This window comes from Eucyclogobius newberryi, unplaced genomic scaffold (genome assembly GCF_026437365.1).
Source record: "Eucyclogobius newberryi isolate DKJ021-1_F unplaced genomic scaffold, fEucNew1.0.hap1 SCAF_17, whole genome shotgun sequence".
Classification (NCBI taxonomy): domain Eukaryota; kingdom Metazoa; phylum Chordata; class Actinopteri; order Gobiiformes; family Gobiidae; genus Eucyclogobius; species Eucyclogobius newberryi.
The window spans coordinates 7424547-7446971 of NW_027315801.1; the positions used below are offsets into that span (position 1 = coordinate 7424547).

Genomic DNA, 22425 nt, shown 5'->3' on the forward strand with positions numbered 1-22425 from the left:
AGATCCACTATCCAATAGCGTTACATTGGAAACTCGCCAGTCTTTGTTGAAGCAGAAGATGGTATGAAGGTTATTTTGTTTTTATTAAGATTTTTTTTTTACCTCAAATTTTTTTTTAAGCAGGACACCCTAGGCCGGAGGTCAATGATCAACCTTTTTGTCGTGTCATCTGACCTCCAGCCGCGTGTCTTGGGACACTTGGGTGAAAAGAGGGGCGGAGTTGTAGAGCATCACTTGGTGGTGAGCTTGATCCGCTGGCGGAGGAGGAAGCCAGACAGACTTGGCAGACCCAAGCGCATTGTGAGGGTCTGTTAGGAACGTCTTGCGGAGCCCTCTGTCAGTAGGGTATTCAACTCGCACCTCTGGGAGAGCTTCTCCCATAGGCTGGGGACATTGACCATGTTCTCCGCCTCCATTGTTGATGCGGCTGCTCGGAGGTGTGGTCGCAAGGTCTCCGGTGCCTGTCGTGGCGGCAACCCCCGAACCCGGTGATGGACACCGGAGGTAAGGGATGTCGTCAGACTGAAGAAGGAGGCCTATCAGGCCACTCTGGCTTGTAGGTCTCCTGAGGTCATTGACAGGTATCGGCGGGCCAAGCGGGCCGCAGCTTGTACAGGGGCAAAAACCCGGGACTGGGAGGAGTTCGGGGAGGCCATGTAGGAGGACTAACGGTCGGCCCCAAAGAAATTCTGGCAAACCGTCCGGCGCCTCAGGAGGGGGAAGCACTGCTTCACCAACATCGAAGACCTCCTTAATCCAGTAATCAAATCCAATAATTCATTAATAATACGATAAGGAGCTCAGGCTATGCACAGAAACAAGTCGGTTATGGAAAATACGTTTTTTACGAGTAATCATAAAAAGTGCATCAACACTAGAAAAGTCTTAAAAGCCAGTGTGTAAGGCAAAGGGAGGCGAGGAGAGCTCGCTGTGCGCACTCACACCTTCGGACCAGTGAACCTTTGAACTCGTGGGCAGCCACCCTGGGAGTTTGGGGTCCGGGGCCCTTTGCTCAGGGCTGTCCGGTCCCTGTATGACCGGAGCAGGAGCTGTGTTCACATTGCCGGCAGTAAGTCAGACCTCCTCCAGGATTGCCCTTAGTCACCGGTTCTGTTCATAGTTTTTACGGACAGAATTTTTAGGCGCAGTCAGGGGTCGGAGGGTGTCCGATAGACAACGTTGTCCTGATGGCTCCATCAAACCCGGACCTGCAGCTGCACTGGGACGGTTTGCAGCCGAGTGTGAAGTGGCTGGGATGAGAATCAGCACCTCCAAATCCGAGGCCGCGATTCAGACTCAACAACAAACACTGCTAGCCCTGAACATGTGCAATACTGACTTAACCATGTGCAATACTGACATATTCATGGGCAAATACTGTCGTACTCACACGCAATAATGTCACATTAAGACAAGATAAGATAAGATATTCCTTTATTGTCCCACATGGGGAAATTTCATTGGTGCAACGCAGGTAGATACAGATTCATATGCATATAACGGATACAAATAGTGTTTATTTTACCATTATTATTAGTTATATATAAATTATTTTGTTTTAAGCTAGCTTGTTTTTATCTTTATTTTCCCCCTCCATTCACCACCCAATGAGAGGTTCTGTCTATGGGAGTTTTTATTTATTAGAGTTTTTGTTTATAACAGTTCTTCTATTAAGAGTGTTTTTTAAACTTCCTATAAGTTACCTGTCCATTTCCTCTGTATCTACCTGCGTTGCAACGACGAAATTTCCCCATACAATAAAGGAATATGTTATCTTATCTTGTCTTGTGAAAACAACCGACCAATCACTTCCGTGTTGCGGAAGAACAGCCCCGTGATTGGTCCAACTGAAACATGTGACGCGTCATTGTCGTTGTGCGTCCGGTTAGCGTGTATGTTAGCTCGAAGCTAAAGCTAAAAACAGTTTGTAAAATGTCCGCAGGTCAAACACTGAGAGTTTTGGTAAACGCGCGGCTGACTGCGGCTGCGGAAGAGATATTTGCGCTGTTTGAAAGAACGACAGCGGAGTTTGAGGAGGAACTGCGCCGCTCCAGAGAAGAGAACCAGAGGAAACAAGAGCTGCTGGACTCGGTGCTGAGCCAAGGTCTGGACCTGGGTCTGGACCTGGGTCTAAACCATGAAATCCTGAAAACGACACGGATTAAGGATGCACAGAGCATCAAACAGGAGGAAGAATCGATGTAAGATCAACCATTTTAAACTCTTATAACATTTGTTTTACTGTCAAACATTTACACTGTAGAGCATTTTTATGGCGCAAACCTTTCTGGAGGGTCAATCTTAATCGTCCTGGTTTTAGTCAGGACCTGAGCAGCAGCGTTCTGGATGTACTGCAGCTGTTTTACAGCTCGTTTGGAGAGGCCAGTAGTCTAATCAACTGGAGACAAACGCATGGATAAGTCTCTCCAAATCTGGTTTAGACACTATACTTTTGATTTTGACAATATTATTTAGATGGTAAAAAGCTGCTGATGTTATGGATTTGACGTGGCTGTTAAAGTTCAAGTCTGACTCCATTATTACCTCCAGATTTCTAACTTGGTTTGTAGGTTTTAGAGCGAGACTGGAGGTGACCGCTAACACTTTCTCTTTGTTTCTGTGGGACAAAGACAATGATTTGAGTTCAGCTGGAGAAAGTTGTTTTGCATCTACACACTGATCTGTTGGATGCAGTGACGGTGAAACATAGATCTGACTAGTTTGCGTCATTGTGGTAGGACACATTTTTGCTGTGTGTCAGCTGACCTAACTGCAGCATGAACAGAAGGGGTCCCAGGACTGACCCTTGGTCCACCCCACAGGTCAGGGGCATGTGGTCTGAGACACAAAGTACTTTGTGTCTTCAGAAAGAACCTTAACCAGTTTAGGGCGGGGCCAGTGATGCCCACCCAGTCCTCTTGTCTCTGTAAGACAGGCATGTCCAAACTACGGCACGTGGGCCCTCAGACCCATTTTTGTTGGCCCTCTGGCTTCCTGCTAAGTTGGTCCAAACACAAAAAATAGTGCTTTTTCCTGTAAAATTTGAAAAATTAAAGCATCAAATATACCAAACCTAATTAAAGGTGCGGAGGCTCATCGAAACGATGTCAAATGCAAAATTTCGAATTATTCACTTTTTCATTTGACAAATTTGACGTTGTTGGGTTGTTTGTGGCCCTCTGCTCAGTATAAGTTTCAAAATGCGGCCCTCGGTGAAAAAAAGATTGGAAACCCCTGCTGTAAGAGGACCCGATGATCGCACTCAGATCCAGCAGAACTAAATAAGAGACTGGAAGACCTCAAAGTCACTTATTAGGATGAACTGAACAAGCTGTTGATACACAACGTTTTCAAGGACTTTTTTCAGGAAAGGCAAATTTGAAACGTAATCCTAGCATAGTCCATACTGTCCCTCGGTAGACCCTGGACTGCAATCCAATCTTTCCCCTTTATTTTGTCCGCATAAGCAGTCCCTGATTGGCTAATCCACCTGTCAATCATGCCCATCTGAACTCCAGGAGAAGAAACTGGTGACCAGACTCACAGTTTTGTAAAGATTAAGTTTGAACAGGCAAATTATGTGGAACCTTCCAGGCAAAGTAGTAACACCTCAATAAAGATGAGCAGGTGGCCAACCCTCAACCCTAAAAATGACACAGTGCACCTTTAAATATTTTTCAGGTGGAGCCCAGTGTCCAGTTCTGCCTGTGTGAAGAGAGAAGAGTCCTCGTGGCTCCAACAAAGTGAGCACAGAGAGGAGCCACAGGGAGAAGAGCCACATCTACACCCACAGACTGAGGGACAGCCTTCTGACACGGACGACGATGAAGACTGGAGAGCACCATTCAGCTGTTCAGGAGCAGAGGTGGAGACAGAGGCTGATGGAATCAGCTCATCTGCACTAAACAAACACAGGTCTGAACCAGAGACGACGAGCGTCACTGCAAACACCAGAGACATGACGGGGACGTGTGAAAGAGCCGCACAGACGCGACACAAGTGCTCCATTTGCAAAAAGACGTTCAGGACTAAGCACAATTTAAAAAACCACACCAAACTGCACACTGGGGAACGACCTTTCGGCTGTACGATATGCGGGAAAGCGTTTATCATCGGCTCTAAACTCAGACTACACATGAGAACGCACACGGGGGAAAGACCTTTCGTCTGTCCCATCTGCGGGAAAACATTTACCCGAAGGTCTCATCTAAACGAGCACACCGGAGTTCATACAGGAGACAGACCTTTCAGCTGTTCAGTCTGTGAGAAAGCCTTTCGTAGTAAATCTAATCTCAAAAAACATTTCACCACACACGAGAATAAAGACTTTGTGACGCAGAACCAGACGATGTAAATGGACATTTATTCATCCCCCGATGCCAAAATGTCTTCTTTTTTAGAAACCAGGAGGAGCGAAAAAGACAAAAGCGAAGAGTCGTTCACAGAAACTCTGGGATCATCACATGTTCTGGGACTGTCTTGCTGCTCATAAACATTGGACTGAGATGCGGTGGCGGCTGGTGTTACAAATTATAAGGGGGGCTATTTGACATGACCGTGTTTTTTTCTTTTTTTTAAATTTCCAAAATTTAAGTATTTAACATTGACTATATGGATACATGTTTTAAGTCCACATTTACAACTGAATTAATTAAGTAACTATTGTTGGTGTTTCATAAAACAGCTTCTAAGTGGAATTAGTTACTCTGAACTACATGCGTAACATTTTACATTTTTATATTTAATCATCACAGCCATTATTGCTGTTTGGAGACATGTCATTTATAGCTTTCTTTCATAAGTTTTCTATTAACAAAAGCATATTTTTATCAATAGAAGTTAAGCGATACTTAATGCTTAGCGTTAGCCTTATGCAAGTAATAAACAAAAAAAACACTCCTCTTTAGAGTGTATGTTGTCATGGTAACAGAGCACGGAGTTCGACACATCACACGTCTCGGCTCGGATTGATATGAAATCAGCAGCTTTCACTTCAACGCAAATAAAGCCAACTTGTCGCAGTGTTCACCCTGCGACAAGTTGGCCACTGTCCAGGATGTACCCCGCCTAAGGCCCGAAGTCACTGGGATAGGCTCCAGTCACCCGCGACCCTGAAAGGGATCAAGCGGTAGAAAATGGATGGATGGATGGACGAATAAAGCCAGCAAACAGTTGAGCAGCTCATTCTGAGTCGTTTTGGAACAGAAGTCTGTAGATGCAGTTTTAAGACGTAAACACGGAAAACACGGCGTGTGGCACTTCCGCATAGGTGCGCGCACATGCCTGTCGTCAGCGTAAAAAGTGTAGCTCCATGGCGTAAACACTACGTTAAAATGGCCGCTTTCTGGAGCGTCCCAAAGTCGCTATTTTCCTATGGAGAAAGCCATAGTGACGTAGTCACTTTTGATTGTGATTTGATTGGCTAAAAATCTCCATTGATTTTCTATGAGGCTCTGGGACAATTTTCAAAGCGCCCCACGGCTACATAGAAAAGTGACGCAGGCTGCGCCAGGCAGCAGACCACGCATATATGTATCTATTTATAGATACATATATGGATATATATTATTATTTTACACATTTACACTAATAAGAATATAAGATATTTCTGAATAAATTATATTGTTTTTAGACAACAAAAAAATGTACGTAGTTGGCAGATTGACAGGGGGGCGGTGCCCCAGCGCCCATAATGGACCAGACGCTGCTGCTGAGATGAAGTCACTGCAGACATCATCATCACACTCAAGTTCAGAACGATGCACTTGGGCCTCAGAACTCCTGCCATGGACACAATGAATACCTTTTAGTGAAGAAGGTTAAAGAACGTCATGACTGAACTAAACTGGAATGAACTGGACTGAACTGGAGGAAGCCGACTGTTCTGACAGTCGAGGATGTGATGTACGTTATGATTGACACTTGAAAAATGGGGGGGGGGAAATTACATTTGGACTTTAAAATGACCTCTTTTTATGGACAGTATGTGCTTATATTTTGTTTTGTATTAACTGGATGCTTTTATTTTATATGTCCTTACTTTCTGTGTCATGTTTCCTGTTCCTGTTTTATGTGTTTAAACAAACAAACAAAAATTGTCCGTCTGGCAAATGCATGGATCGCCGACTCTATGGAGAGGTGTGTACATGCTCGTACAAAAAATCGCGGAAAAGGGAAGGGTTTCCGGCCGTTTGCGCGGATCCGTGATTAGGGGTCCTTTTTTTTTACCTTTTTCTGCAAATAGGGGTACTTTTTCAAGCAATCTTGGTGATTTTTTTGTTTGTTGACTGTGACGGTGCGCCCTAACCGCCCCGTCATCTCTTCTCCCCGGCGTGCGTGCCCGGCTCTCTCACTGCCCGAGAGTGGCGCGTGCGGTGCGCCCTTCGTATTTGCGGAGCGAACAATCACGAACCTTCACTTCTCTGAACTGTTTCCCCACTGCCCGGACACTTTTACCCACTGTAAAGCGTTCGTGCTGCTGCCTCCTCTGGGCCGAGACTGATAATGTAAATACATTTTGCTTATAGATTGCTGAGTTTTGTGCTATAAAACTTGTGTACATTAAAAAACTGTTATATGTGCTAAATAACTATCTGTACATAAAATGTCTGCCTTGCATGTGAGTTATGTTCATGTGCTTGAACATACAGTAAGCTATCTTGATCTGAACCTGTTTTTTTGACAACTCATTGCTATAAATATCATTGTGTACTTGTATATATGTTTGAAATAAAGTTATTTCTGAGAATTTTCATGTCATTGAATTGTAAATTTGTATAACAATAATATGGTAATATGTTTCTGTGCACTTTTCAAACTTTTGAGTGATAAAGGGTATATTTTCAGGCTTTGTCAATGAAAAGGGGTACTTTTTGGTTGTTGTCAGTGAAAAGGGGTACTTTTTTGGGCTTGGTCAGTGAAAAGGGGTACTTTTTCAGGGGTAAGGAGGTCAGTGATTAGGGGTGTTTTTTCAAACCTGTGTACGAGCATGGGCACTATATAAAAGCTATAGAGTCGGCCCCCCGGGGCATAGATGTATTATATTATCAATGTGTTCATTTTCCTGATTTAGCAGCGCCTCGTGTGTCCAATAGCGTTACATTGGAAACTCGCCTATTCTTTGTTGAAAGCAGAAGATGGCGCTCTTCTTCAGTGGAAGTCACAGAGAAATTATCATTTTAAGTTGCAAAACATTAAATAAAACATATAAACTATATTAATGACAATAATTGAACAATTCCTCGAAGCAAAAATCTTGTGGAAAAAAAAATCATAATAAAAACAAACGATCGATCACTTCCGTGTTGTGGGAGAACAGCCCCGTGATTGGTCCAACTGAAACAGGTGACACGTCATTGTCCGTCCGGTTAGCGTGTACGTTAGCTCGAAGCTACAGTTAAAAACAGTTTGTAAAATGTCCGCAGGTCAAACACTGAGAGTTTTGGTAAATGCGCGGCTGACTGCGGCTGCGGAAGAGATATTTGCGCTGTTTGAAAGAACGACAGCGGAGTTTGAGGAGGAACTGCGCCGCTCCAGAGAAGAGAACCAGAGGAAACAAGAGCTGCTGGACTCGGTGCTGAGCCAAGGTCTGGACCATGAAATCCTGAAAACGACACGGATTAAGGATGCACAGAGCATCAAACAGGAGGAAGAATCTATGTAAGATCAACCATTTTAAACTCTTATAACATTTCTTTTACTGTCAAACATTGAAATTGTAGATCTCTCTGGGTGGAGTCTGCATGTTCTCCCCGGGTTCTCTCCGGATTCTCCGGCTTCCTCCCACCGTCCAAAGACATGCATGTGTCAGGCAAAATTGGTGACTCTAAATTGGCCCTAGTGAATGAATGTGAGAGTGAAGTGAACGTGTATGGTTATCTGTGTGTCTATGTCTATGTCTGTCGGCCCTGCGACAAGTTGGCCACTGTCCAGGATGTACCCCGCCTAAGGCCCGAAGTCACTGGGATAGGCTCCAGTCACCCGCGACCCCGAAAGGGAACAAGAGGTAGAAAATGGATGGATTTTTAGGGTGCAAACCTTTCTGGAGGGTCAATCTCAAGTGACCTTAGAATAAAGGAATATCTTATCTTAACAGGACTAATGTGATGGTACTTCCTGGTTCTAGTCAGGACCCGAGCAGCAGCGTTCTGGATGTACTGCAGCTGTTTTACAGCTCGTTTGGAGAGGCCAGTGAGCAGACCGTTACAGTAGTCTAATCTACTGGAGACAAACGCATGGATAAGTCTCTCCAAATCTGGTTTGGACACTATATTTTTGTTTTGACAATGTTTTTGGATGGTAAAAATCTGCTGATGTTATTGATTTGATGTGGCTGTTAAAGTTCAAGTCTGAGTCCATTATTACCCCCAGATTTCTAACTGGGTTTGTAGGTTTTAGAGCGAGACTCTGGAGGTGACCGCTAACACTTTCTCTTTGTTTCTGTGGGACAAAGACCATGATTTGCGTCTTGTCTGAGTTCAGCTGGAGAAAGTTATTTTTCTTCCACACACTGATCTGTTGGATACAGTGACAGAGTGAATGCACTGGTCCATATTCACCTGTCGACAGTGAAACATAGATCTGACTTGTCTGCATCATTGTGATGGGACACATTTTCACTGCGTATCAGCTGACCTAACTGCAGCATGTATAGGATGAACAGAAGGGGTCCCATGACTGACCCTTGGGGCACCCCACAGGTCCGGGGCATGTGGTCTGAGATACAAAGTACTTCCTGTCTTCCAGATAGGACCTTAACCAGTTTAGGGCGGGGCCAGTGATACCCACCCAGTCCTCTAGGCTCTGTAAGAGGGTCCCATGATGGACAGTGTCAAAAGCAGCACTCAGATCTAACAGAACTAAAAAAAGAGAGTGGAAGACCTCAAACTGAAAAAGCTGTTGATAAACAACTTTTTCAAGGACTTTTTTCAGAAAAGGCAAATTTGAAATGTAGTCCTAGCATACACGTGACCAAGGCCGAGAAAAAAAAAAGTTCTATTTCCGGTAACCCAACCGACCTGAATTTCCAAATAAAAACATCGACCTTAAAAATGTTATCGTATATTTACTGGCCGTGCGTTTCGAGAATGTCTAATTGTGAGAGTGAATCCAAAAGCTGCAGGAAAAAAACATCTGTGGGGATCGTAATGTATGAAAATCGCTGCACTTTTGAAAGATTTATTTTTACCTACGGGCGCATCCATGTTTGCATGAAACCTGTGCAGATGCTCTATCTGGGCAGGGTGCAGACTGGCAGCCCTGTGTTTCAGCTGTGAAGTTATTTTGCGTGATGATCGAAAAGTGCACACATCAAGTACTGACAGCAAGGAAACTAGTGAACGAAGAAGTCCGTAGAAGAATGAAGAAGAATGTAGTAGCCTACTTAGTCGAACAGATACCAGGATAATCGTAAAATATAAACTAGGCAGTTGTAATAAGCCAAGAGATGATATGTTTAGTAATTACACGTTAACCCACTGATAAAATTTTACTTAAAAAGTTGTCTGCTAATGGCTCTTTTCCTGTGGTTGGACTAGTATAGACGTAGAGAACTATTTGATTCAATATCTGCACCAATAAGGCAACTTCAATGTGAAGCGCTGCAAAACCTGTGCCAGGATTGTAAAATATATTTATAAAACTAAATTTTTTAATGTTACCAGAAACACACTATTTATTTCATTTAGCCACGAGCATAGCAGAATGAGCCGAAGTTAAAGATTTAAAACCTGTTTTTAAGAAAACTGAAGGGTTTCGTTGTTGTGGTTTATTTGTCTGAAATGTACCACAGTGTGGCATTAAATGTGTCTATCTTGAATGTATTCAATTTCGGGTGTTCTTACTGTTATAGTGTTAAAGAAGACCTGGCTTGGTGAAGTCACCTGCTTGTTTCCATGGAGACTGCGGCCCGAGCTTTGTTCCATGTCAGTCTGGGTCAGGCTCAGGCCAAACTCAGACAGAACCGTCCAATCAGCTTTGTATATTTTAGTGACACAGGAAACGGAGGAGAGAACAATCAAATTAAACTTCTCTCGCCTCAGATAAACCCACCAGTCCCGGCTCCAGACCAAAGTGAGGCTGCTGTGCCCCCTCCTGCCACTCGGTAGACCAGGGACTGCAATCCAATCTTTCCCCTTTATTTTTTCCTCATAAGCAGCCATGTTTGTTTTGGTACAGAAGGACCATGTGTGTCCCTGATTGGCCAATCCACCTGTCAATCATGCCCATCTGAACTCTGGGAGATTAAACCGGTGACCAGACTCACAGCTTTGTAAAGATTAAGTTTGAACAGGCAAATTCTGTGGAACCTTCCAGGCAGAGTAGTAACACCTCAATGAAGACGAGCAGGTGGCCAACCCTCATCCCCAAAAATGACACAGTGCACCTTTTAAATGTTTTTCAGGTGGAGCCCAGAATCCAGTTCTGTCTGTGTGAAGAGAGAAGAGTCCTCGTGGCTCCAACAAAGTGAGCACAGAGAGGAGCCACGGGGAGAAGAGCCACATCTACACCCCAGACAGGGACAGCCTTCTGACACGGACAACGATGAAGACTGGAGAGCACCATTCAGCTGTTCAGGAGCAGAGGTGGAGACAGAGGCTGATGGAAGCTCATCTGCACTAATCAAACACAGGTCTGAACCAGAGACGACGAGCGTCACTGCAAACACCAGAGACACGACGGGGACGTGTGAAAGAGCCGCACAGATGCGACACAAATGCTCCATTTGCAAGAAGACATTTCAGAGTAAGTATTATTTAAAAGTCCATGCCAGAGTTCACACGGGGGAGCGACCTTGCAGCTGTTCTGTTTGTGGAAAAAGGTTCCCTGTCGGTGCTACACTCACACTACACATGAGAACGCACACAGGGGAAAGACCTTTCAGCTGTCCCATCTGCGGGAAAACATTTACCCGAAGGTCTCATCTAAACGAGCACACCGGAGTACATACAGGAGACAGACCTTTCAGCTGCTTTGTCTGTGAGAAAACCTTTCGTACTAAATCTAATCTCAAACAACATTTCACCACATATGAGCACAAACACTTTGTGACGCGGAACCAGACAATGTAAATGGACGTTTATTAATCCCCCGATGCCAAAATGTCTTCTTTTTTAAAAACCAGGAGGAGCGAAAAGACAAAAGCGAAGAGTCGTCCATAGAAACTCTGGGATCATCACATGTTCTGGGACTGTCCTGCTGCTCATAAACATTGGAGACAACATCATCACACTCAAGTTCAGAACGATGCAATTGGGCCTCAGAACTTCAGCCATGGACACAATGAATACCTTTTTAGTGAAGAAGGTCAAAGAAGGTCATTACTGAAGTGAAGTGAACTGGAGGAAGCCGACTGTTCCGACAGTCGAGGACGTGATGTACGTTATGATTGACACTTGAAAAATGGGGCAAAATATAAGTTGGACTTTAAAATGACCTCTTTGACCTCCTTGTTATGGACAATATGTGCTTATATTTCATTTTGTATTAACTGGACGCTTTTATTTTACATTTCCTTACTTTCTGTGTGATGTTTCCTGTTCCTGTTTTATGTGTTTAAACAAACAAACAAAAAAAAAGAGTCCGTCTGGCAAATGTGTTCATTTTCCTGGTTTAGCTGCGCCTCGTGTGACCAATAGCGTTACATTGGAAACTCGCCTATTCTTTGTTGAAAGCAGAAGGTGGCGCTCTTCAGTGGAAGTCACAGAGAAATTACCATTTTAAGTCACTAAACATGGAAAAATAAAATTATAAACCATGTTAATAACAATAATTTAAAAATCCCCCAAAGTGATAATCTTACTGAAAAAAATAATAATAAAAACAACAACCGATCTATCACTTCCGTGTTGTGGGAGAAACGCCCCGTGATAGGTCCAAATAAAACACGTGACGCGTCATTGTCGCTGTGCGTCCTGTTAGCTTGTATGTTAGCTCGAAGCTAAAGCTAAAAACAGTTTGTAAAATGTCCGCAGGTCAAACACTGAGAGTTTTGGTAAATGCGCGGCTGACTGCGGCTGCGGAAGAGATATTTGCGCTGTTTGAAAGAACGACAGCGGAGTTTGAGGAGGAACTGCGCCGCTCCAGGGAAGAGAACCAGAGGAAACAAGAGCTGCTGGACTCGGTGCTGAGCCAAGGTCTGGACCTGGGTCTGGACCTGGGTCTAAACCATGAAATCCTGAAAACGACACGGATTAAGGATGCACAGAGCATCAAACAGGAGGAAGAGTCAATGTAAGATCAACCATTTTAAACTCTTATAACATTTGTTTTACTGTCAACATTTACATTGTAGAGCATTTTTAGGGTGCAAACCTTTCTGGAGGGTCAATCTCAAGTGACCTGAGAACAGGACTAATGTGATGGTACTTCCTGGTTCTAGTCAGGACACGAGCAGCAGCATTCTCACAAGAAAGTGCAAAAGGGGTCCCAGGACTGACCCTTGGGGCACCCCACAGATCAGGGGCATGTGTTCTGAGACACAGTTACCAATTTTTAGACAAAGTACTTTTTGTCTTCCAGATAGAACCTTAACCAGTTTAGGGCAGTGCCAGTGATGCCCACCCAGATAAACCCACCAGTCCCTCCTGCTGACCAAACTGAGGCTGCTGTGCCCCCTCCTGCCCCTCGGTAGACCCGGACCTCAAGCCGATCTTGCAGCCATGTTTGTTTTGGTACTGACGGACCATGTCTGTCCCTGATTGGCTAATCCACCTGTCAATCATGCCCATCTGAACTCCGGGAGATTAAACCGGTGACCAGACTCACATCTTTGTAAAGAGTAAGTTTGAACAGGCAAATTCTGTGGAACAGAAAAGTAGTAACACCTCAATGAAGACGAGCAGGTGGCCAACCCACCACCCCAAAAGTGACACAGTGCACCTTTTAAATGTTTTTTAGGTGGAGCCCAGAGTCCAGTTCTGTCTGTGTGAAGAGAGAAGAGTCCTCGTGGCTCCAACAAAGTGAGCACAGAGAGGAGCCACAGGGAGAAGAGCCACATCTATACCCACAGACCGAGGGACAGCCTTCTGACACGGACAACGATGAAGACTGGAGAGCACCATTCAGCTGTTCAGGAGCAGAGGTGGAGACAGAGGCTGATGGAAGCTCATCTGCACTAAACAAACACAGGTCTGAACCAGAGACGACGAGCGTCACTGCAAACACCAGAGACATGACGGGGACGTGTGAAAGAGCCGCACAGACGCGACACAAGTGCTCCATTTGCAAAAAGACGTTTCAGAGTAAGTATTATTTAAAAGTTCACGCCAGAGTTCACACGGGGGAGCGACCTTGCAGCTGTTCTGTTTGTGGGAAAAGGTTCACCGTCGGTTCTACGCTCACACTACACATGAGAACGCACACGGGGGAAAGACCTTTCGGCTGTCCCATCTGTGGGAAAACGTTTAGTCAAAGGTCTCATCTAAACGGGCACACCAGAGTACATACAGGAGACAGACCTTTCAGTTGTTCAGTCTGTGAGAAACCCTTTCGTAGTAAATCTAATCTCAAAAAACATTTCACCACTCACGAGAACAAAGACTTTGTGACGCAGAACCAGACGCTGTAAATGGACATTTATTCATCCCCCGATGCCAAAGTGTTTTATTTTTTAAAAACCAGGAGGAGCGAAAAGACAAAAGTGAAGAGTCGTCCACAGAAACTCTGTGATCGTCACGTGTTCTGGAACTGTCCTGCTGCTCATAAACATTGGACTGAGATGAAGTCACTGCAGACAACATCATCATCATCACACTCAAGTTCAGAACGATGCACTTGGGCCTCAGAACTCCTGCCATGGACACAATGAATACCTTTTAGTGAAGTCATGACTGGACTGAACTGGACTTAACTGGAGGAAGCCGACTGTTCCGACAGTCGAGGACGTGATATACGTTATAATTGACACTTGAAAAATTCGGGGGGAAATGACTTTAGGACTTTAAAATGACCTCTTTGACCTCCTTTTTTATGGACAATATGTGCTTATATTTTATTTTGTATTAACTGGATGCTTTTATTTTATATTTCCTTACTTTCTGTGTCATGTTTCCTGTTCCTGTTTTATGTATTTAAACAAACAAACAAAAAAGAGTCCGTCTGGCAAATGTGTTAATTTTCCTGATTTAGCAGCGCCTCGTGTGTCCAATGAGGGCGTGGCAGACACGCCCAGCAGCCTCGTGCGGACCAATAGCGTTACATTCGAAACTGGTGCTCTTCTGTGGAAGTAACAGAGAAATGATCATTTTAAGTTGCTAAACATTAAATAAAACATATAAACCACGTTAAAGACAATCATTGAAACATTTCCTAAAGGAAAAATCTTATGGAAAAAAATAAAATAAAAACAACAACCGATAAATCACTTCCGTGTTGTGGAAGAACAGCCCCGGGATTGGTCCAACTAAAACACGTGACGCGTCATTGTCGCTGTGCGTCCGGTTAGCATGTATGTTAGCTCGAAGCTAAAGCTAAAAACAGTTTGTAAAAAATGTCCGCAGGTCAAACACTGAGAGTTTTGGTGAATGCGCGGCTGACTGCGGCTGCGGAAGAGATATTTGTGCTGTTTGAAAGAACAACAGCGGAGTTTGAGGAGGAACTGCGTCGCTCCAGAGAAGAGAACCAGAGGAAACAAGAGCTGCTGGACTCGGTGCTGAGCCAAGGTCTGGACCTGGGCCTGATTCTAAACCACCGGAGTCTAAACCACCAGGATCTAAAGCACCAGGGCCTGGACCTCCATGAAGATCCATGGATGAAAGAGGAAAAGCGCATCAAACCGGAGGAAGAGCAGCTGCCAATGTAGGTTTCATGTTAGACTCTTATAACGTATCTCTTACTGACAAAACATTGATATTCTCGATTTGCTAATAAAGGTTGAAGGTGCATTTTTATATATCATTTACTTGACCTGCAGAGTCCCATTGAGATTAAAAACCTCTTTTCCAAGAGAGTTCTGGCCCAGAGGCAGCAGTTACAGTTACAGCAAACATGAAACACACATTATGTGTTGTATTAATGCTTTCAATTGTGTTTTAAAGACATTAAGGACAAGAACTAAGTCAATGCCCAGTCGTTCTGCTCCGAGCAGAAGGAGCTGAGGTGACAAAGAACAGAGAGCAACGGCTGTTTGATCTAAGGAATACAGTCAACACTTCTATGAGTGATCAAAGTACAAATATACTTGTAAATAAACGTGTGCCAATGTCCTGCCTCCCGGTGGCCAGAGAAGATCACATAGTGACGTGTCGTGGCTCTAAAGTTAGATATGAACCTCAGAAATGCATGAGAACCTTGTCCACTGTCTGAAGACACGAAGAGGAAGCGTTTCAAAAAGATCACCAACACAGATGAAACAAAAAAGTGGAAGTAACAAGACACTTTCTCGTTTTAAATGAAAAACACAATTTATTACGGAAGAAATAAAACAGTTTGATTGTTTTATGTGTTGTTTAAAAGTGAGGGAGTCATTCATCAAGACACCGAGGTATTTGTATTCATGAACCATTTCTATGACCTTCACTTCAAGAGTGACACTGGGACAGACTGAGGCTCCTTTGAACACAACATGAGCTCAGTTTGATCAACTTTGAGGACTAGATTCAACTGAAGCTGCTGAACAGCTGCAAAAGCTTTCTTCAATAGCAGTAAATAACATAAAAATGCATGTTCGCATCATACATTTTGACCCAAGTCAATGATAAATAGGTTTGGCCCCAAAACTGAGCCCTGTGATGCCTCCTTGTGGACAAGAACCAAGCCCTGTCCCATTTTTCAGACCATTTCACAGATTTATAAATCGTTTCTTCTTAAGTGCCACAATAGTATCAATAGCAATATGAAACTTTTCTGAGGGGTCCATCACCTGTTCGACTCATGAAGATGTTATTGCTTTGTAAATTAAACTGTCCAGTCAGTCCAAAAACTGCAGTAAACTCTCTCCATGCATTCTCCTTTCTGCTGTTGTGTTGATACATTATTTTATTCTCCTTAATGAATGAATCAGTCAACTAAATTCAGTCAATTCAGACACGGCCGACCCACTAATTATCTGAACCACGGAACCAATCTTAACCTTCAGCTCCAGGGCCCATGGTCGGAAGCACCTCCTTCAGGTCCTTAAAAATAGTTTTAGTTTATTTGTACAGTGGCGGCTGGAGTCACAGTCCTGACCGTGCTCAGGATCTGGAGATGTGTCCCTGAGCGCTGTACGGCAAATACGTTTATTAACATAACTGAAGACAGACAGAAGCTTTTATGCATGTCCAATATAAAGGAGTCTTTATTCATGCACCGGTGTAAATGAACAGGTGTCATGGAGACGAGCAGGAAGCAAGTCCTCCACCAGAAACTTAAATGGTCCACCTTTTAAACCTTTTTCAGGTCCAGTTCTGTCTGTGTGAAGAGAGAAGAGTCCTCACTGCTTCATCAAACTGGGCGGGGGGAGGAGCAACAGAGGGAGGAGCCGGGGAGGGAGGAGCTACAGCGAGCGGAGCGGCGGAAGGAGGAGCCACAGGGAGACGAGCCACAGGGAGAGGAGCCACATTTACACCCACAGACCAAGGGAGAGCTTTCTAACACGGACAACGGTGAAGACTGCAGAGCACCATTCAGCTGTTCAGGAGCAGAGGTGGAGACAGAGGCTGATGGAGACCACAACTACCAAGTCCAGATCCAAGACGAAAGCGCCGCCATAAACGAGAGCAACATGTCAGGAACAGCCGAAAGAGCTGACGGGAGGAAACACGAGTGCTCGTTCTGTAAAAAGAGATTCAGGACTAAACACCAGTTAACCTCACATATTAGCGTTCACACGGGAGACAGACCATTCAGCTGTGCGTTCTGTGGGAAAGGGTTTGTTGTCGGCTCTAAACTCAGACTGCACATGAGAACGCACACGGGGGAGCGGCCTTTCAGCTGTTCAGTCTGCGGGAAAACATTTAATCAAAAAGCTCATCTTGAGGCGCACACCCGGATACACACCGGAGACAGACCTTTCGGCTGTCCACTCTGCGGTAAAGCCTTCACACAGAATTCTCATCTCAAAGGACACATGATCACGCACAGAAAGCGAGCCCTTACAGCTGAACAGACCGACTGGACACCCGAAGTCATTGAGGCGACTTATGGGCACTTATTCAACCAAATGTGATGACAAATTTATTGTCATCACATCACCCTGGCATCTCCTCCCATTCCCTCCATAGACTCCAAATGGTCCAAAACTCCGCTGCCCGCCTCCTCACCCACACCCGGTCCCGTGATCACATCACTCCCGTTCTCCGCGCTCTCCACTGGCTCCCCATCAAGCAGCGCATAAACTTTAAAATACTCCTCCTCACCTTCAAAGCTCTTCACCACCTTGCCCCCCCCTACCTGTCTGACCTCCTCATCCCCCACCGCCCCACCCGAGCTCTCCGATCCTCCTCCTCTCTCACCCTGACTGCACCAACATCCCGACTCAAAACTTTTGGCGACAGAGCATTCTCCCGAACAGCACCCCAACTCTGGAACTCCCTCCCCCAACCTGTCCGCCACTCTCCCTCACTCACAACATTCAAATCCCGCCTAAAAACATACCTCTTCACCCAAGCCTATGACCTCCCCTACCCCTAGCCTCCTCTACCCCATTGCCTACTCTTCTACCCCCTGTTACATCCCCATCTTTTTCTCTCTACTTCTTCTGTCTTGTTCATTTTATCTGTATATTAATGTGTTCTGTACGTGTTGTCCCCCCCTGTCTGTAAATACCCCCCCTTTTTTATATATGTTCAGCGTCTTTGGGTCACTGAAAAGCGCTTTATAAATAAAAGTTATTATTATTATTATTATTATTATTATTATTATTATTGTTTTAAACCCGTTGTTTTTGAAGAAAGAACTTAAACGTATTTTATTTTATTGAACTTGCTTCCATAGATTTATGAGACACTGTCACTTCAAACATAAATGTAAGATAAGATAAGATATTCCTTTATTGTCCCACATGGGGAAATTTCATTGATGCAACGCAGGTAGATACAGAGGTAGATACAGAAGAAAAGAACAGATCACTTATAGGAAGTATAAACCTTCTCACATTAAACTTTACAAACAAAATCTTGATATATAGATATAGATATAGATATATATATATATATATATATATATATATATATATTATATATATATTATATATATATATTATATATATTATATATATTATATATATAATATATATATATATATTATATATATATATATAATTTTATTACAGAGTTTCTTCCTTTTATTGGCAGTCTTTCTTAATTCAAAACACATTTAGGTTGAGCGTTAAATGAAGTTATCCTGAAGCCCAAGCAGACGGTGGCGTTCTTACTCCGTCTTTCCTCTTTTAATCTGTAAAACTTCACCTCATAAAGCTTCTTAAATGCTATGGAACTTTTCGAATGTACTTTGTTTTGTTCAAAAGTAAACCACTGAGTTTAGTATTACTCTAAATATTTAGTATTACTCTAAATATTTAGTAAAGTGATTTGTTCGGGTGCACGGTGGCAAAGCCGCTCTTGCCTCCCAAGAAGGAGATCATGGGTTCGATTCCCGGACCAGACCAACATCACATGATCTCTCTGGGTAGAGTCTGCATGTTCTCCCCGTGTTACCGTGGGGTTTTCTCCGGGTTCTCCGGTAATGCGCCTTTAGTTGCCAACCCCCAATAAACAATACTAGAAGAAGAAGATAATGTCCGTGTTGTGGGAAAAAAGCCCCGTGATTGGTCCAAATGAAACACGTGACGCGTCATTTTCGCTGTGCGTCTGGTTAGCGTGTATGTTAAGCTCGAAGCTAAAGCTAAAAACAGTTTGTAAAATGTCCGCAGGTCAAACACTGAGAGTTTTGGTAAATGCGCGGCTGACTGCGGCTGCGGAAGAGATATTTGCGCTGTTTGAAAGAACGACAGCGGAGTTTGAGGAGGAACTGCGCCGCTCCAGAGAAGAGAACCAGAGGAAACAAGAGCTGCTGGACTCGGTGCTGAGCCAAGGTCTGGACCTGGGTCTAGACCATCGGGGTCTGGACCATGAAGCTCCATGGATTAAAGAGGAGTCAGAGGAACCGTGCATCAGGTATAAAACTCTTGTAGAGTTTGGATGGCTGGAGGCCACCGAAAGTATGAAATATCTCGATGCTTTTGCAAATAAAAACACTCAGATTCATGTGAGTGACGTCAGAGCCTGATATACCACATTCAATGTATTTTTACTTTATTTGTTTAGTTTAAAACACTTTGCTTTTCCAATCAAGGCAAACTCTTGATTTTTACATTTTACTGGACTGTTGATCTGGTTCTGGTCGTTTCATTGGTTATGCAGGATTTACTGTGAAGACAAAGTTCTCCCAAATAATGGAGGGTTTGAAATGTTCATCTTCAGTGCATTTCCGCTGTGAGAGAAAAAAAATCTGGAAATCATATTGTAAGATTGTTAGATCATTTATTTGTAAGTTATGTCAGAGGTAATATTTGGTACAGAAGCTCATTGTCCTGTGTGTTTTCTAACAATCGCTCCAACAGTTGATCTTTCTTCACAAGCTGCTCAATCGCCCGTAGCTGATTGACACATCATTTTCATTTCCATTAACTTTAAGCTACAAGCACCAGCTCTGTTTGGTCTGAAGGCCTCGGCAGATTTTAGATTTCTGGCAACACATGATGGCTGAATAAGACCAGCCCTCCAAACCTTAACCTGGGGCAGAAGCAGTGCAACCAAGAGGAAAGCCATGAAATGAAGAGTATAACTCTTACTCTGGAGAATAATGCAATAAATATTTGTGGGAAAATATATATATTTTTAAATTATATTCTGATTATGTTTAGGCTAGCAGAGAAGGCCTTGCTTGCCCTGACGGCCCACTACTGAAATTAGGGATGTCAATGTCATTTTGGGTCATGGGCCAAATATAATGGAAAATGTATATAAAAACTGAAATAGCTTTATACAGTCTAGTAATATCTACTCTGATGAGTCCATATTCATGCAGCAGCAACTCACAACTTTTATAGTTTAAGCTGATCTTCTTGACGAATTATTCATGTAGTGAATGAAATTAGGTCATAGTGTTTGTGTTCACGGTGACATTAGTGTGGACACATTAGCTCCACATTAGCTCCACATTAGCTTCATACTAGCCCCACATTAGCTCCATACTAGCCCCACATTAGCTCCACATTAGCTCCACATTAGCTCCACATTAGCTCCACATTAGCCCCACATAAGCCCCACATTAGCTCCACATTAGCCCCGCATTAGCTCCACATTAGACCCACATCAGCCCCACATTAGCGCCACATCAGCCCCACATTAACTCCACATAAGCTACGCATTAGTCCCACATTAGCCCCACATTAGCTCCACGTTAGCGCTGCTTTTAGCACAGCTCTAACATCCACAATGTTTCCCAAAACCACACGTCTCTTTCCTCTCTCAGACTTCAGCTCAAGTCTGTAAAGTTTTGTGCGAATACAGACGAAGAGGCGGGGGATCAGAAATGAATAAATATAAATTAGGAGTGTTTCATGCAGCCCGCGGGACTTATGTTTGACGTTTCCACTATTGACATCTTGTGGACGATTGAGGGATTGCACCATCTCCTTTCTAAGAATTATGGGGAAAAAACATTGGAAAATGACTCCAGAATGGACGTCGCAGCGTCTCAATTAAAAAAAACACTGATGACTTCATAACCAAACTGTGAAACAATGTAGACAAAGCAAAAACATCTCACGCCCGCCAGAAAAGTGACTGTCTTTAAATCCTTTTCAGGTCCAGTTCTGTCTGTGTGAAGAGAGACTACTCCGCCCTTCACCAAAGTGAGCGGGGAGAAGAGCCACGGGGAGAAGAGCCACGGGGAGAAGAGCCACGGGGAGAAGAGCCACGGGGAGAAGAGCCACGGGGAGAAGAGCCACATCTACACCCACAGACTGAGGGACAGCCTTCTGACACGGACAACGATGAAGACTGGAGAGCACCATTCAGCTGTTCAGGAGCAGAGGTGGAGACAGAGGTTGATGGAAGCTCATCTGCACTAAACAAACACAGGTCTGAACCAGAGACGATGAGCGTCACTGCAAACACCAGAGGCATAACTGGGATGTGTGAAAGAGCCGCACAGACGCAACACAAGTGCTCCATTTGCAAGAAGACATTTCAGAATAAGCACAATTTAAAAATCCACACCAAACTGCACACGGGGGAACAACCTTTCGGCTGCACGATATGCGGGAAAGCGTTTGTCATCCGCTCTAAACTCAGACTGCACATGAGAACGCACACGGGTGAACGGCCTTTCAGCTGCTCAGTCTGCGGGAAAACATTTAGTCGAAAAGCTCATCTTGAGGCGCACACCCGGATACACACCGGAGACAGACCTTTCGGCTGTCCACTCTGCGGGAAAGCCTTCACACAGAATTCTAATCTCAAAGGACACATGTTCACGCACAGAAAGCGAGCCCTTGCAGCTGAACAGACCGACTGGACACCCGAAGTCATTGAGGCGACTTATGGGCACTTATTCAACCAAATGTGATACTAATTTATTGTTTTAAACCCCTTGTTTTTGAAGAAAGAACTTAAAAAACATATTTTATGTTATTGAACTTGCTTCCATAGATTTATATGAAACATTGTCACTTCAAACATAAACGTTAAGTATAAATCTTCTCACACTAAACTTTACAAACTTGTACTTTACAACTAAAATGTTGATGGATATATTTTATTACAGACTTTCTTCCTTTTATCTGCAGTCTTTCTTAATTTAAAACACATTTAGGTCGAGCGTTAAATGACGTTATCCTGAAGCCCAAGCAGAAGGTGGCGCTCTTACTCCACTTACTATGGAACATTTTGAATGTACTTTGTTTTGTTCAAAAGTTAAACACTGAGTTTAGTATTATTCTAAATATTTAGTAAAGTGATTTGTCCAGCAGCAGATCAGGCTTTTTTAGTGACGTGGAGATGATTAATATCTAAGTTCAAATAAATGTGACAAGAAAATACTGATAGAACAGAATAACACGTATAAAATACTATGATAGACCACAATAACACATAAAATACTATAACAGAACACAATAACACATACAATACTTTAATAGAACACAATAACACGTATAAAATACTATGATATAACACAATAACACATAAAATACTATGATATAACACTATAACACATAATATAAAATACTATAATAGAACACAATAATACGTATAAAATACTATGATAGAACACAATAGCACATAAAATACTATGATAGAACACAATAACACGTATGAAATACTATATTAAATCGACCTGTACAAGTTTTGTTGATATATAAAAATATAATAACTTGAATTCATTATTAAATAATAAGTTTCGTTCAATCACTTCCGTGTTGTGGGAGAACAGCCCCGTGAT

General features: G+C 43.4%; 2 protein-coding genes across 2 annotated transcripts; both read left to right on the forward strand.

The window, feature by feature from the left end:
- Positions 1-1902: 1902 nt before the first annotated feature.
- Positions 1903-17431, forward strand: LOC140362519 (uncharacterized). Its single transcript, XM_072448606.1, has 7 exons — positions 1903-2201; positions 3682-4350; positions 7372-7659; positions 10403-11016; positions 13347-13565; positions 14499-14796; positions 16378-17431. Exons 1-7 carry the CDS (start codon positions 1933-1935, stop codon positions 17144-17146), a joined length of 3126 nt encoding a protein of 1041 aa, XP_072304707.1. The 5' UTR covers positions 1903-1932; the 3' UTR covers positions 17147-17431.
- Positions 17432-18840: 1409 nt separating this feature from the next.
- Positions 18841-21552, forward strand: LOC140362520 (uncharacterized). The gene is made up of 2 exons (XM_072448607.1): positions 18841-19094; positions 20790-21552. The coding sequence occupies exons 1-2, from the start codon at positions 18841-18843 to the stop codon at positions 21550-21552; spliced, it is 1017 nt and encodes a 338-aa protein (XP_072304708.1).
- The last annotated feature ends 873 nt before the right edge of the window (positions 21553-22425 follow it).

Coding starts and splice junctions, on each gene's coding strand:
- LOC140362520 (XM_072448607.1), top strand. CDS start 18,841: ATGTCCGCAGGTCAAACACTGAGAGTTTTGGTAAATGCGCGGCTGACT. Junction 19,095..20,789: donor TCAGAGGAACCGTGCATCAG/GTATAAAACTCT, acceptor AATCCTTTTCAG/GTCCAGTTCTGTCTGTGTGA.
- LOC140362519 (XM_072448606.1), top strand. CDS start 1,933: ATGTCCGCAGGTCAAACACTGAGAGTTTTGGTAAACGCGCGGCTGACT. Junction 2,202..3,681: donor AAACAGGAGGAAGAATCGAT/GTAAGATCAACC, acceptor AATATTTTTCAG/GTGGAGCCCAGTGTCCAGTT. Junction 4,351..7,371: donor GTGACGCAGAACCAGACGAT/GTAAATGGACAT, acceptor CCGTCCGGTTAG/CGTGTACGTTAGCTCGAAGC.